The sequence below is a fragment of the Pundamilia nyererei genome, unplaced genomic scaffold (genome assembly GCF_000239375.1).
Source record: "Pundamilia nyererei isolate P.nyererei 1_Seehausen unplaced genomic scaffold, PunNye1.0 scaffold00114, whole genome shotgun sequence".
Taxonomy (NCBI): Eukaryota; Metazoa; Chordata; class Actinopteri; order Cichliformes; family Cichlidae; genus Pundamilia; species Pundamilia nyererei.
The window spans coordinates 1,512,639-1,527,675 of NW_005187515.1; the positions used below are offsets into that span (position 1 = coordinate 1,512,639).

Sequence of the window (15,037 nt, forward strand, 5' to 3'; positions counted from 1 at the left end):
TATTCCTGCGTCTTTTGCGATCTTACAAAGCTTCAAACGACACGTCGACTATTAAATCAGTCGTCGACGATTTTGATAGTCGACGTAATCGTGACTAGTCGACAAATCGTGGCAGCCCTAGTTATCAATCAGGTGTTAGTCAATCGTTCAGTACTGATCAGTCAGCTCCTCGCCATAAACGGGGTTTCCCCTGCTGCCTCTTACTCAGTCATTGTTTTCTTAGAGAGTCCTATAACATGCCTGTTAGGGTTGGACCTATGATGCATGTTTTGTGACAAAGTTAAGACCAGCATCACTCCCAGTTTGTCAAGTTTTAACCCAAACTGCATAGTTGTCCTCAAACTCATCTCCTATGTTCTGTGTTCAGGCTCGTCATTTATTTAGTTTTAGTTGGTTTTCACAAATTGCACAAATTTATCTGCAAATGTGTTGGTGTGTCTAAAGACAGACACACACTGAAGCTGTGCTTCAAGAGTGGTTTGGTGGAGGGGTTGACAGGAGTTTCTAGCTGACAGGCTAAACCTGATCAACTGACAGCATGACTTACATCACTGAAGCCTCCTCAGTGGCATAGCAGGCAAAGCATGCAGGTTTCTAGCCTCTCAGGTTTCATTTGTCACTGTGTACAACAATGACTTGTGATTTACTGACCTGTGACCAGTCTTCTGAGTCAGAGTAGAAAGGTAAGCAGCACAATGGTGTGTAGCTTACTTACTAAAGCTATTTGTCTGTATTAAAATGCCATTTGGAGGTCTGTGTGTCTGACAGTGGTAATGTTATGCAGTCATATTTTGCACTCCTCCCTGAGGACGCGAGAGTCCTGTCTGTCATTGTTTTGCATGTAAGAACGGTGGTATCCCAGTTTGAATGTTTGTATTAAGCCACACCAGTGTGGTCATGCAGGATCAAGCTTGTTGTGTTGCATCAGAGCCTGCATGCATATTTTATACTTTTTAAAGCACTGCTGATTACTAACACTGCAAAGTTACCCACAGCTGCCTAATGTATTGTGTTCCTGGTTATAAAAATAAAAACAAAAACAAAAAGAAGTACGGTTTAAACAGTTATGTGTCTAATCAAAGGGTGGTAATGCGGTATTATTGTGAGGTGAAAAGATCAATAGCAATGCAGCCACATTACACAGGATTGCATGACACCATGGTCTGTTTGAAATCAATCAGCCGTCTACTGTTTTTGTATGATCCACAGCAGCTCGTGTCAGATTTCGCAGCAACTCGCTGTGGTTAGTTAGATCACATCTGAATTGACCCGGAATTGTTTAGAGTTTATAGAAATCTTACATTTGCATTAACACAGTAGCAAGCAGTAGTATGCTTTAGGGCTGGGCCATATCATACAGTTCACGGTAATACCGGTATAATGTTGGGCAACGATAAGAAAATGAAATATCGCGATAGAATATAGATAAAACGCGCATGCGTGGTGCATTTGTTTTCATACTCATCCTTTTTAAGTTTTGTGGATATTATACACGGTTATGCTGAGGATCTGTCGGCCAATTTCCACTGGAAATGCCTTTTGGTTAAACTGTCAGCAAGGAATTTGTCTTTGCACTGTTAAATTTTTATATAACTTTTAATGCACATAAAAAACAGCTGCTTGTTTAAGTGAAACTACATTGATGTTTTGTATTTTGCGCTAATAAAGTTGTGGAGTTGTAAAGTATTTTGTCTAGTGTCAATTATATCGTTATCGCAAATTTTCAAAAGTTTATCGTGATAAATATTTTTGGTCATATCGCCCTGCTCTAGTATGCTTCATATAAGCTGCGGTATTCCTTCCCTACATTCCTGTGCACAGTTTACTGGCCAAGCCTTGTGTTTTCTTGTTTGTTTGTTTGTTGAGTTCTCTGCACCTGCCCCTCCTCCTCTTTCTCCTCCTCATTAGTTTATAACCATTGCTGTACTGTGTCTCTGTGCTGCAATCGAGTAAAGCAGCGATTACAGGCCCCAGCTTTTCCAGCATACACATGTTAAGCCCACACTGGCTGGCCTTTAGTGACAACAAGCCCTCTGTCTGGGCTGCCAGCACAGGTGGCCCGTAGGCTTTATGTGGCACAATCAACGCCACAGCCCCGTGGATCAGCCAGTAAGGGAGAGGGGAGGTAGGATGGAATTTTTATTTATTTTCTTCTTCTTTTTAGTCATCTTGGTTTATGGGCAAAAACAGCAGCCAAGTTGTTGTCAAATTGGGAACATAAAATCTCCTAAAAGGTGTTTGTGTTTAGATGTCCATGTTTCCTGAATTTGAGTCACTCCTTTACCAAGGAGCCACCATTTAGTCCTTACAGTTTTCAAAGATGACAACAGCACAATGACAAATAAGCCAAGGGGGTAAAATGCGCAGTGAGAAGAGTGTAGTGTATCTTTAATTGCATATTGTTTAGATGGCCTCTAACTGTAAGATATTTTACTGTGGTGATGATACCACATACCATATACTTTCTAGACATTTAATATGAGTATACGATAGCCTTTATGAAGGCTATCGTATGAAGCTTGAAGCTATTTTCTTTTTTTTTTCTTTTTTTTTAAAGAAAAAGCTTTAGAAGTCATATTAAAGAAGACTTTTTGGATATAAGTCATAGTAGTCACTGACTACTGGAATTAACCGATAAATGGCTATTCTGCAATTACACTCAATAAATTATTGTCTGAGATGCTTGCATATGCCAGTCACACCTTTTCCCTGCACTGAGCAATGTGAAGTTTCCTGGATAGACCCGGCGTCAGCAATATGCTATAGATAACCGACTAGCCATACAAAAATCAAATGTCTGGCACTGTAAAGAACAAATGCAGTCATCCTGGAAGTGGATCATCATCTGCTATTTGAAAATGCTTTGGATTTAGAGCAAGTAGTGATGAAGAACAAATTCAGCGAGTGCTGTAAAGTTGCCACAAAGCAATATATAACTTATTCAAGTTCCAGAAAACACGTGACGAATCGCAGCATAACAATGGCCAAGCAAAGCAACGCAGTGGTTGCTAATGTGAGTCATTCAACATTAACTCAGACATCTTCTGAAAGACATACTGGAAATGCCAGCAGCAACCTAACTATTGCTTTCCACTTGGGTAAAGATGTGTCTGATAAACACAGTGAGTAATGAAGACGGGCATGCTCGCGCAATTATGTTACCCCTTGCACAAATACTTTACTGTTGTGCAAATACCTGTACTATATGCAAAATGTCACATGGCTGTTGAGTACTTCTATGTTACTCCTCTGTGAACTAAATCCCAAAAATAACAAGTTTCAGTGGTATTGATCTCTTTTCTTATTTGCAACAATGTTGCATTTTACTGTTATTTTTTTAAAGTATTCTCTATAGATTTTTGCGACCAGCTTTGCATCTTCTGATACCATGTCTGATTGGAGTAGATGAAACTCATAGGGATCATTTTATGTTGAAAAGAGTCATGACGTGTGAAAGAGCCTGAATCAGGAAGCGAAAACTGATAGCCACCGTCGTGAGACCTGTTATCTCAAACTTGGGCATTAGGATTTTTCGAGCCAGTGTAAATCCTGACTGATGTGTTTTGCTGTATTTAGCTTTGTTTTTCAGGCAGCGTGAATTTATTTGTTTCTTAATTGTTTTTACAAGGAGTTGCTTGTGTTCCTATTTTCAAAATTTCTATCGGTTTGACCAGTTCGGAGGTTTTATCATTTTAATTAGCATCTGGGTGTCTGTGTGAGTTCATCGCCGTCTGAATTGAAATTGAAGCACTTTGACAGCAATTTAAAGTAACTTTTTTATTTTTATTTTCCTGGATTCAATTTTTATTTTACAGCTATTCATAATGCATATTTGTTTCCTCGCTGTCACCCTGCTTGTTTGTGTCAGATGTAGTCGACTGCTGCTGTGTTGCGTGGTGTTCAGGGTGCTGGCGTGGCACTCTGTTATGGAAACAACAATGGTGGAGCCTGTGTGGCGGGGAGCGTTCACCCCCTGGCACCAAACATGGCACAGAGAGCTCACCCAGGCTTTTCAGCTGCCTAGCTATAAACCCTCCCTTCTATTCAGTCCCTCATTTGCAGGGTCTCAAGCTTCAGTGTCAGCCTACATTTTTCTCCCGTTTCTCTACTCCTCTCCATCTCTCCCACTCTCTCTGTCTATAGCTGTGTCTCCTTTTATATCTCCCCCAGTCTCTCCTCTCAATTTCGTCCTTTCTTTCGCCCCACAAAGACTGCCATTCACTGTGGCACTTAGAGACGAACAAAACGTCCTCTGAAAATCTAAAGCTTGCCCAGAAATGCCATCGCAGTTGGATTTCTGAGTTAAGAGTGGCTCCCGCTCCTCTTGCCAGAGTTACTTTGTGTTTCTCGTTCACTAAGGGGTCACTGTTTTCCATCTCTCCCGTGTGGGAGAGAGTGGGATGGAGGAGCAGTTGAGAGCTGCTGGCCTTGTGCCCAGTTGGAGTGAATGGAAGAGGAAGGCTAAAAAAGGTCTGACACGGCATCTTTTTTGGTGCTGCAGTGTCTAAAAACATGCACAGTCATACTTGCTCTAAATTCATGAGTCTACCCAGTAGAACTTTTGAATCCTTTTCTTGAAAAGGAGAGATATTCTGTTAAAGTTGAAGTTGCCAGAAAGTGGCACTAATGAACTGACAGTGTGAATTGTGACATGTGGGCATACTTACAAAACATAGACTTTGCAGTCACCTTCAGTTTTAGCTTTGCACTACCTTTCTAAGCCATAATGCTGATGTGTCATGGGTAATTTTTTAGTGCCTTTATTTGACAGGTGATACCTTGCAAGAGAGCTAGGGTGGTGAAATTAAATGTGGGACTGTGGTGTTAGACCATCGAGTTGAAAAGCTTGTTTATGTTTTTCAAGTTGATATTGAGATGCGTACTTGCAGCATGCTACCTATTGAATTTGAAATAGTCATGTGCCAGCTCCAGCACAGAAACCTTCCAAAAGGGCCATCCAATGTTTTGAGTGGTGTACTACAATGCAAGTTCAACAAAGTCAGACATTCTTTGCCTTTGCAGACTTAACAAAACCAAAAACACCAGCAACAATAGGTATAATGATAATATTAATAATGATAATTATATAGATAATAATTAAACTAACCAGTGTAGAAGACCCAGAACCTAAACATATGAGGGGAAAAAAATGTTTTACTACTATCGTGAAGCCTACCTGTCTTATAGCTTCTGCTGGCTTTGTCGGCTCACCCCCTCGGCCCATGTGCATGATCTATTGGGGAAAAATTGGCTCACGCTAACACTGCAATCTTAAGAGTCCCTTAGAAACCAGACACCATTCAGAGAGAAACTTGAGCAACTTCAAAAGAGCTCCCTGTGTTGAGTTGTGTGAAAATGTCTAATAAGACATCAGAGTCTTATTAGAGCAGCAATACTAGTGGCATGTGCTGTGACTAATATGCTAGGTCCAGGTACTGCAAATGTGCTGTTAAAAGTTCCTTAGTGCTGTGTAGCTGTGGGCAATATGGACTTTATATTTTATGATGATATGTTTACAAACAATGTGATTTAAAACAAACAAAAAAAACAACAACATACCATCATGACATGTTTCCTAATTTGAAGTGTGAAAACCAGGTGCCAGCAGCAGTAGCATTACAGTGATAACACAGCTAGTCAACGTAAGAACTCAGGTGGCCTACCCTTGGAAGTATAAAATAACTGCTTAACGTTTTAGTTTAAAACTAAAATAACTAAACGGCTCTATTTTCCACCATGCAACCACATCAGTGATGTTCATCTACTGTTTGCTCCTGCTGTCTTATGGAATGAAAGTGCTCCAGCAATCCTCTGTAGAGTCAGTTGTTTACATTTGCGTCACACATCTCCAGCTGCTGGTATCTTTCCTTTATAGCCAGGCTGCATTTGACAGCATGTGTTTGTCTCAAGTAGTGAAACAAGTGTATTGTTTCCACATTTACCTGGAACAATTGTCTTGCATATTTTGCAAAGTTATGTGCTTTGTTGGAGGTTGTTTAAATAGCTACCTTTGTCACTACTACATCATCACCGGAAGCCGAGACGGGGCTCTTTGTCGTCAAATATGCTTGGGCTTATCTCATTGTTGCACGTACTAGGAAACGTAAACATGTGGCATTGCTGGAGCAATGTTGTGATGACATTTTTTTTCACAGACATTTATATAACTGAGTATATTTACATTTCACTACAAAGTGCACCATTTGTAAGATACTGTTTGAGTCGAGATGAGAATTGTCACAACTGGTACTGTACGCTCAGTGCAACGTCGGGTGAACTGAGGCCAAGTTCACTGATGCCTGTGCCCGATTGTTCTCGGGAAACTCCGCTGTGATGAACTTGGAACAGTTTCAGTTGACAGGGAGTATTGAACAAGTTACTTAAAAAAAAAAAAATTTAAACAAATTCATTGGTCAGCTAATCGGTGACTCAGCACTGATTCAAAAACACTGATTCAGTGAAACAACATGACCACTCCAAACAATCCTTTCAGACCCAGGAAAAACAAAATAATCAAGTAGCACGTATAATAACACTGGGCTATATATAGACCTATACTGAACCTGCATTAAGGATTACAAATGTAGATCTCATGGAAAATTAAGTAGAATTTGCTGACTTGGAGTAGTCACGCTTATGGTTCGCGCTGACATCTGCGCGTGTTTCTCGCTGATGTATCCTACGCAGCGCTTTTCCAGTGCAGCTGACAGCCATTATATTGTTGTGGCCCTGAGTGCGAGCTCTGGCCTGCGCTTCATTAGCCTGTTTCTATTCCCATCACATGCAGCAGAGCCTTCAAGCACTCCCTCTCTGTCCTGACTGACTACTTCCTTCATACAGCAGCGGCCATATATGGCAATGCCTTCCAGAAGGAGAATCTGTCTGTAACTAACTTATCTTTCACTCGCTCTCTTTGGCTCTTTGTTCAAGTAAGCCCTCTCTTAAATGAATGGAAAAATAGTTGACCTCTTTGACGCTTGGCAAGTCATTTACAACCAGCGAAGCAGAGGAAATCACTCTCAACCAAACCCCTTCCTTTAGAGAACGACCACGTTTTCCTTTATAGATTCAAAAACGGTGCTTTTCTATTTTTTTTTTTCTCTCAGATATGAAGATGTTCACTTTTGTCAGTGGTTAATATTAGACTACCATCAATTTTGGGCAACACAGTCCACAAAGATTACAGTTGTTGACTCTGCAGATAGCTCTGGCCTTGATATGTTTGCAAAACTGATCGGGCAAGCCTGGCCTTACTATGTAAGGTGTTTTCTCATTTCACTCTATCATAGTTTGACTGTGTACTCACACACCCTGTCACGTTGTTGCTTTATGTGGCAACACCTCTCTGGTGTGGTTTATTACGCAGCTCAATAGAGGGCTGGGTTTTTCTTAAGATCCTCCCAAATATTTAATGAGTCACTGTCACAAAATGCTGGGCAGGAAGAGTTTTATTTAACAACAAAAAAAAAACAAACTCTCATTTTGTACCTAGAAATATGACGACCAAAGAACGTTAGGTTGTTTCTAATGATATGTCCACACAATGAGTGATGTGCTCATCACACATCTCTTTGAAGCTGAAGTGGTCCATCCAGGGTCTGGTTGCCTGGGTAACCCTGTCCTCTATTTACGACTCTGCCAATATGTGAATCGCCAGCATCCTCACCTCTCGCTGGTAGTCAATTCAGTCGTTCGCCTTCAAGTTAACAAAACTTTCTTAGACTCACTCATTTATAGTCATTAAAATATTTTTTATGGTCTCTTGTTGCCATGTTGCTGAGAATTACAACTTAATAGTTTATAAGTAACATTTAAATGTCTACCATTCAAACGAATTACTTTTTTAAGCAAAGGGTTCTACTAGTTAGAAGAAATCAAAATGATAACATATTTAAAACGGTCAAAACAAGCAAATGTCAATACTGTTTCAGGTGACTGGTCTCCAGTTATGTTCACTACGGGTTGGGTAAACCATTGCACAGTGTTAACAAGTTTAACTGTGGGTCTGTGCTCTGCTGCTTGCATAAACACAATCCTAATAATGTCTCTAGTATAGCCACTGGAGTTGAAGTATGGCTCGGAGTGCAACCTGTCTGGTTTTTTAATTAGTAAATGTATATTTCAGGCATGTTAGGCCACCCTGTGGAAGGACACTGGGGGAGTGCCCTGTCCCATATCCAATGCCATATTGCAGTTTTAAGTACAGTGATCCAGAGTAGCTTTCGAATAATAGTCCTGAGAGCCAAACAGGTTTGGACTGCTGCTGGTTGGACAAAACAAGACCTCAATACAGGACTCTGGATAAATTCAGACATCTCGCAGACAATTTTTGCTTCTGTATTTTTAAAAACGTAACTATTGACAACAAGCCTTAAATCCAGAGGGTCACATTAGCTAAACTTTAATTTTTTTTCCTTCAGCTTAGTGTATCATGATTTACTTTTACAACTGCATGGAAAGATTTTTATGAAATGTTGGTGAATGTATATGTTTGAAATAAAAATGAACTCAACTCAACTTTTCTAGTGAGCTGTGTTGATGCATTTAGTTTCACAGACGCTTTTTCATCCAAAACTGGTTCCCCTCACTTGGTACTAGAAAGGTTCTTTGGGTTTTGGTGGTACGTGTAGATTCCCTGGCTGCATGTTTCTCAGGCTGCAGTAGGCTGAGATGTTAAGGTTTAAAAAGGCCTGTGAGCTGTCTGGTATGCACTCAGGGAGGGGTATGAGGCAGAGCTGTCCTCTGACGTCAGCACAGTTCACTGCTGAGGTGGAGGAGGGTGACCCAGAGAGTCAGCCACAGCCAGGAATGCAACTTGAAAAATAAAGATAATAAAGATGAAGATAAAAGGAGGAAGGGGAAGGAAGAGGCAAATTGGTGAATAGATTTTGACAGCAGGCACTTGATTGCATGAACTCCTCTGGCATACAGTTTTAAGAGGGTGTGACCAAACCCCACTGTGGTGGCTCAGGCACATGGACCTGAGCTGACCAAATTAGGAAAATGTACTAGAGGTTTCTTGAACATGACATTTACCATCTCTGAGCACAAACATGTTGAAAAGCCAGTTTATGGATGGGCTGTGGTGTGAGTGAAACCAAACAGCTGTTTGAGACCATGTCACTACTCCTTAACACTGTGTATTCATTTGGCTCTAATGTCATTGTGAAGGACCGTGTCCAGCAGGTTGACAACAACTGAATTTTCAGGGGAAAAGATGAGGAGTAGTAAAGTAGCATTTTTCTCAGGCAGATTTAAAAAAAAAGCTAAACTTTAAGCCTAAACTCAAGATTAACTGATGTATTTGAGCACCTCTTTCTGTATGCCCCGAGTTCACCCAAGTTTAATGTTATAGGTTTAGCTTTTAACTATAAATTTTCTTATTTGTCTTCTTGCCAGAGGGGGGGGTGAGGATCATTCACTGGGTTACTTTTGTTATGGCATAGATCTTCTCTCTCTGCTCGTTACCTATTTCTCTTCGCTGTAAGTGTAGAATTTGGTGAAAGGCTGAAATGCTTTGCATGGGTAAAACAAATGCTGCAAAACACTACCTGTGCTTCCCATCATACCATGTGATGTCAGCAAACGCATAACTGACATCTGACGGTTTTTCTGCAAAAATGCAAAGCCCCTAATGATGTGCAAGTTAATCATGGAGGGCAGAATCAAGTGAAATGTGTGGTGGTTATGGAGAAGCCATTTAGAAGGCAAACTTTGACACTGAGTTACAAACTGTGCGGATTTTAAAGAATCTCCACAATGTGTCAGCTGTCATGTTCTCACTTGGTTTGCTCTTTATATTCCCCATGAATATTCACGCAAAAGAACGGCGCACATCACTACCTGTGGCTGCCACGGCTGTTACACTTGTTAAGCAATAGGTTGGACAGAGTGTTTCGTGCAATAAATTACATCTGCATGCATCACTGGTACTCGGTAACTCACTTTAGAGCTGAACATTTAGGATACATTCTGACTTTTAACATATTTTCAAATGTTCTAAACCTCATGCGTGCGTGTGTAAACCTCATGAGTAAATTATTTTGAGCTGAGTAATTGACCGGAATCACAAACTATGCGGATACAGGCAGGCCCGTTGTTGGGTCTCCGTCACGGCTGTCGGATGCAGCAGTGTTAGTATGCAGGGCGTGGGCTGGTGGAGGTGACACTTAATCTGCGAATCGCCTCCTTTTCCCTATGAGATGCAGCTGCTGCTCCATTCGCCAACACCTCTCCCGCTGGAAATCGGTCTTTCTGGGTTGCCACGGTAATCAGATGTGGGTGCCACATCCTACTCTTTCCTTCTCTTGACTGGTGAAGCTGCAGTGCACAAGTGATGGACCAAAGGATGTTGGGATACCTCCCCACAAGCTTATAATGGTACAATCTGAAGTCAAGGTCACTGGATCGCACTCTCTTTCTGTGCGAGCGTGTGCGTGCGTGTGTGTTTCCTGCTCCGCCTCAGCTTAACCCTATGATAAAGGGTTATCCTCTCAGGCAGGTGCTTCTGGTTTCGTGTTTGTGTCTCCATCCTATATCGGGCCTCCCTGACCGAGCTGGAAGGCAGAGGTGTGAAATCACTCAACACTAGACACACAAACACATCTTGCTTGTGTGTGTGCTTATGGAAGGATCAGTGGCAGAGAATGTGTTTAGTATTTAAACCACGTACAGTCTTTGCATGGTATTGCTTTTCTTTTTGCTTGTTTACTAGAAAAACGTTCACCTTTTGGGCAGTCATAAAAATAGCCCTTCAAGTGGGGCGTGTGTGATCACAGGATGTATTTGGCTGCAGTGCAAGAGTGTTTATAGTCCACGCCTAAGATCTCCAGGCAGAAATGGCAGGGTCATGCAGCACATGTGCACACATGCCGCTGCTGCTGCTGCTTCTCCTTCAGGATCACAGGGATTCACCTGCAGGACACACACACGACACCTTTGATACTCAGCCCTTTCAAGCCACTTCCTCCTTAGAAAAACGAGCCTTTCTGGCTGTGTTATTGCTGCATCCTTCTGACCACATTCTTGGGATCCACTCATGGATTAGTGTTTTACACTGGCTTGGATTTCCTTCATGTTGCCGTGGTGTCACCTGACAGCAGCAGTCTTGCTCAGCTCTGGTCCTTATTGTTGCTAAGCAAGAAGAATAAATTCGTCTATGTAGTAGCTGTTGATCTTTTTGTAGGAGAATGTAGGATGGCAGCAAAATGTGGAAATGCATTTTCTATGCATTTCTACTCTTTAATTTATCTACGTGTGTGTACGAACATTAATTCCTGTAATCTTAAGGCGGTATAGTAAGAGTAAGTGTATCATTGTGTAACAGTGTATTGTTCCAAAATAATGCTTTTTCAAAAATGATGTATTTGACTTAATTAACAAGTCATCCTCACTTCATCTGTATGTAATATTGACCTGCTGGCTTTCATAATAGTTATGTGTACATCTGCCGATTTCACGAACTTTCAGGGCTTCTTGTCACTTGACCACTGTGACTGCCCCCCTTCCCCCTTCTCCTTCCTTCTCTTTTCTGTTACGCAACAGGAAGTGTATCCACAAACACTGACATCAACAATATCCACACAGGCTATTTCTGTCGTCCTCCTGTTGACTAAACACGGTCCTCCCATATTTAGTTTGAAGTTAATTCAAAAAGTTATTTGACAATCATAACCCTGAGGAAAAAATCAGGGGAGTCCAGTCTCCTTGGGAAAGCTTACTCCTTAAAACTGACTTTCACATCATCAGAAAGCTTGGTGTCGAAGTTTAGTTTAAGCTCACTCAGCTTTTGCTCTCCCTTCCCCAGTGCGAGGATGTCGTCCAGGGAAGATTGTCCAGATGACGGAGGCGGAGGTCCGCGGCCTCTGCATCAAGTCCCGGGAGATCTTCCTCAGTCAGCCAATCCTTCTGGAGCTGGAGGCTCCTCTCAAAATCTGTGGTCAGTACTATCTATCAAGTGTGATGCCTATTGCAAATAAACAAACAGATATAACAATGCTTATTATTACTGGAGAACGTTCCTCTTTGCCTTCTGGATCAAAGTGTTCCCCTCTGCTCCCAACCCCAGGTGACATCCACGGACAGTACACAGACCTGCTGAGGCTCTTCGAGTATGGCGGCTTTCCTCCGGAGGCTAACTACCTGTTTCTAGGAGACTACGTGGACAGAGGGAAGCAGTCTCTGGAGACCATCTGCCTGCTGCTGGCATACAAGATCAAATACCCCGAGAACTTCTTCCTGCTCAGGGGCAACCACGAGTGTGCCTCCATCAACCGTATCTACGGCTTCTATGACGAGTGTGAGCATCCTGCTCTCATAGTTACACTTTTTATTTCCTCTTAAGTTCTTTGTGGTGGCTGCCGTTCCATTGTGCGTGATTTAACACACAAACACTTTTGAGTGAAACAAAAGTGGTGATCAGGAAGCAGGCAGGCAAAAATGGTAATTTGATGGTTCTTGTTCCCAATCCTATCCCCCCCCCCCCTTTTTTTTCTAGATATTTGAATTGTTTCACTATGAAATAGAAATGTAAAATTAAATGAGTGAAAGTAACTCATAAATAGAGCTCCTACTAATTCCCCTATTAACTGCATTTTATTTTATTTTTATTTATTTATTCTTTAAAGGGGTCCTGAGGCCACTTCCTGCCACTTGAACTGGTCTTGCAGGCTTTCATGAAGGAAAGTGTTTCCATGCAAATGCCACAATAACAGAGTATTTTGTGACAGATGACAGTTTTAATAGAGTCCGATGTCTCTCCAGTGAGTCGCTCATCCCATGGATGGAGTCCCTTGGTCACAGTGTTGGAAGGCAGCTAGAGATGGTAGTACTTGTTATGCTGCACAGTGGCAGACGAACCAGTTCACTCAGTTTGATGGAGAGCGCAGCGGGATTTAAGGAGGTTTAAAAAAATGGCATTCAATTGTCATCATTTCTTTAAGTAAGTCAGTAAGCTGCCTCCATATTAGCCTCCGATAGCCAGTGTTTTCATTCCAACAGCAGCACCTGATGAGTAGTCACAAAGGTAGTTTTTTGTTACAAATTTTGTGTAAAGTGTACATTCAAATCTCAGATTTCCTTAAGCACAGTAGTCCTTTTACCCAAATGAAGGAAAGAAGGGACTACTTGTCTGTGAAAGCTTTTCAGCATTGAGATGGAAAAATGTTGTTACTGCAAGCAGATCTGCTGGCTTGCAAGCACTGCTCTTGGTTGACGGGCACTTGTAAACCAATAAAAATCAAAAATCGTCTGTGTCTTCCAGTGTAAAGAGGACTGTCTTAAATCTATTAAACTGGAGGCGGAGCTGGAAAACCTTTGAAACAGCCTTATATGGTCGTGCTGACACTGTCGTGTTGATGTTGCAGGTAAACGCAGATTTAACATCAAACTGTGGAAAACTTTCACCGACTGCTTCAACTGCCTGCCCATCGCCGCCATCGTGGATGAGAAGATCTTCTGCTGTCACGGAGGTATTCATATTGAAACAATGTAACTACTGTTTAGTCTCCAGATTATTGCTACTTTGAAAAATACTTTAGAAAGCCCCGTTAGGAACCAGGCAGCTTTTGGGGGTAGTGGAAGGTTGAGCATATAGATGTGGAAAGACCCTCAAATATTCAGTCTTTGCATCAGTGTCACTGTGGACAATCCTACTCCATGAACTACCCACAGGGCTGAGTACTTGGACTTGCTGTATTTTGTTTTATCTTTTGCCACTCGGTCAGGTAAGCCAGAACAAGGCTTATGCTGATTGCTTGTTTATGCTCTGTTCAGTCAAAGGAAACACAGACAACTAGATTCCCTGCATTCCTGCATCATTGGCTTTAAGAGCTGGTGGCTTTAAATGCCTTCAACTGAAATAAGACAAAACTAAAATCCAGTCTTGCTTGGTACAATTAGAAATACTCCAACTAGTTGTGAACAGCTTATTTTTGTAGGTCATTGTATGCATGGCAAAATGATGCAGCGGGGACAAACTTCCTCTTACATTTAGATCATCACAATCTGTTCCCCATTTGACATTTACAAGCCTGCCCTTATAGACGGGCTTCTGTATAATGTTTTGTCATGTTTTATCATTGTAACAACTCTTTAGTGTGACACTCTTGTTTGGTCCTTGGGGCTTTGTGAAGACTGTGGGTCAACACTGAGCTCTTCTCACATCACTTACCCAAAATGAAAGATAAAGTCCACGGCTCTCGTGAGCTTCTGGTATTTCTGGTTTACTAATCGGATGTGAAGTAAATGGTTCAAAACAAGTTTTGGCTGCGCTGATATGAGTTAATACCTTCATCCTCGCAGGAGTAGAGATTGAAGAGATTTACCCAAGGGTGTTTGTGTCGCCCACAGGCCTCTCTCCTGACCTGCAGTCTATGGAGCAGATCAGGCGCATCATGAGACCCACAGACGTGCCAGATACAGGTATGTCAGCACACTCACACACTCACTCACACACAGCAGACCATTTTCTCTTCTTCTCTCTTTTGTCAGAGGAACTAATAACCCTCTGATGATTACTTTTACCCAGTGTGAAATGGACAGGTGAACATGCAGTGGATACACAACTTAAACTGACCCACATGTGAGCCTTTTTACTGTTTCTCCCCCACTAAACAGTCTAAAGGTACAAGTATATCTGGGATTTACATAAGCACATGATCACTTAAATCACACATTTAAACATGAGCAGAAGAGTTTCAGTAACATGTGTGTCTATATGCACATCAGCTACAGGGATTGATACGTTTGAACTGATGTATGACACGCACATTTAAACAGGTAACTTAAAATAACAAGGATTCAATTCAATTCAGTTTCATTTATATAGCGCCAAATCACAAAAACAGTCGCCTCAAGGTGCTTTATATTGTAAGGTAGACCCTAAAATAATACATGCAGAGAAAAACCCAACAATCATGTGACCCCCTATGAGCAAGGAAAAACTCCCCTTTAACAGGAAGAAACCTCCGGCAGAACCAGGCTCAGGGAGGGGCGGGGCCATCTGCTGCGACCGCTTGGGGTGAGAGAAGGAAGACAG

The 15,037-nt window shown here is 41.7% G+C and overlaps 1 protein-coding gene across 1 annotated transcript in view; it reads left to right on the top strand.

The window, feature by feature from the left end:
- The window catches only part of LOC102208922 (serine/threonine-protein phosphatase PP1-beta catalytic subunit), a 24,454-nt gene that overhangs the window by 6,178 nt on the left and 3,239 nt on the right, over positions 1-15,037 (top strand). Inside the window, exons 2-5 of the mRNA XM_005741850.1 lie at positions 11,807-11,938; positions 12,068-12,298; positions 13,365-13,469; positions 14,350-14,421. Of these exons, the coding sequence (XP_005741907.1) occupies positions 11,807-11,938; positions 12,068-12,298; positions 13,365-13,469; positions 14,350-14,421 (540 nt within the window). The remainder of the gene's footprint in view (positions 1-11,806; positions 11,939-12,067; positions 12,299-13,364; positions 13,470-14,349; positions 14,422-15,037) is intronic.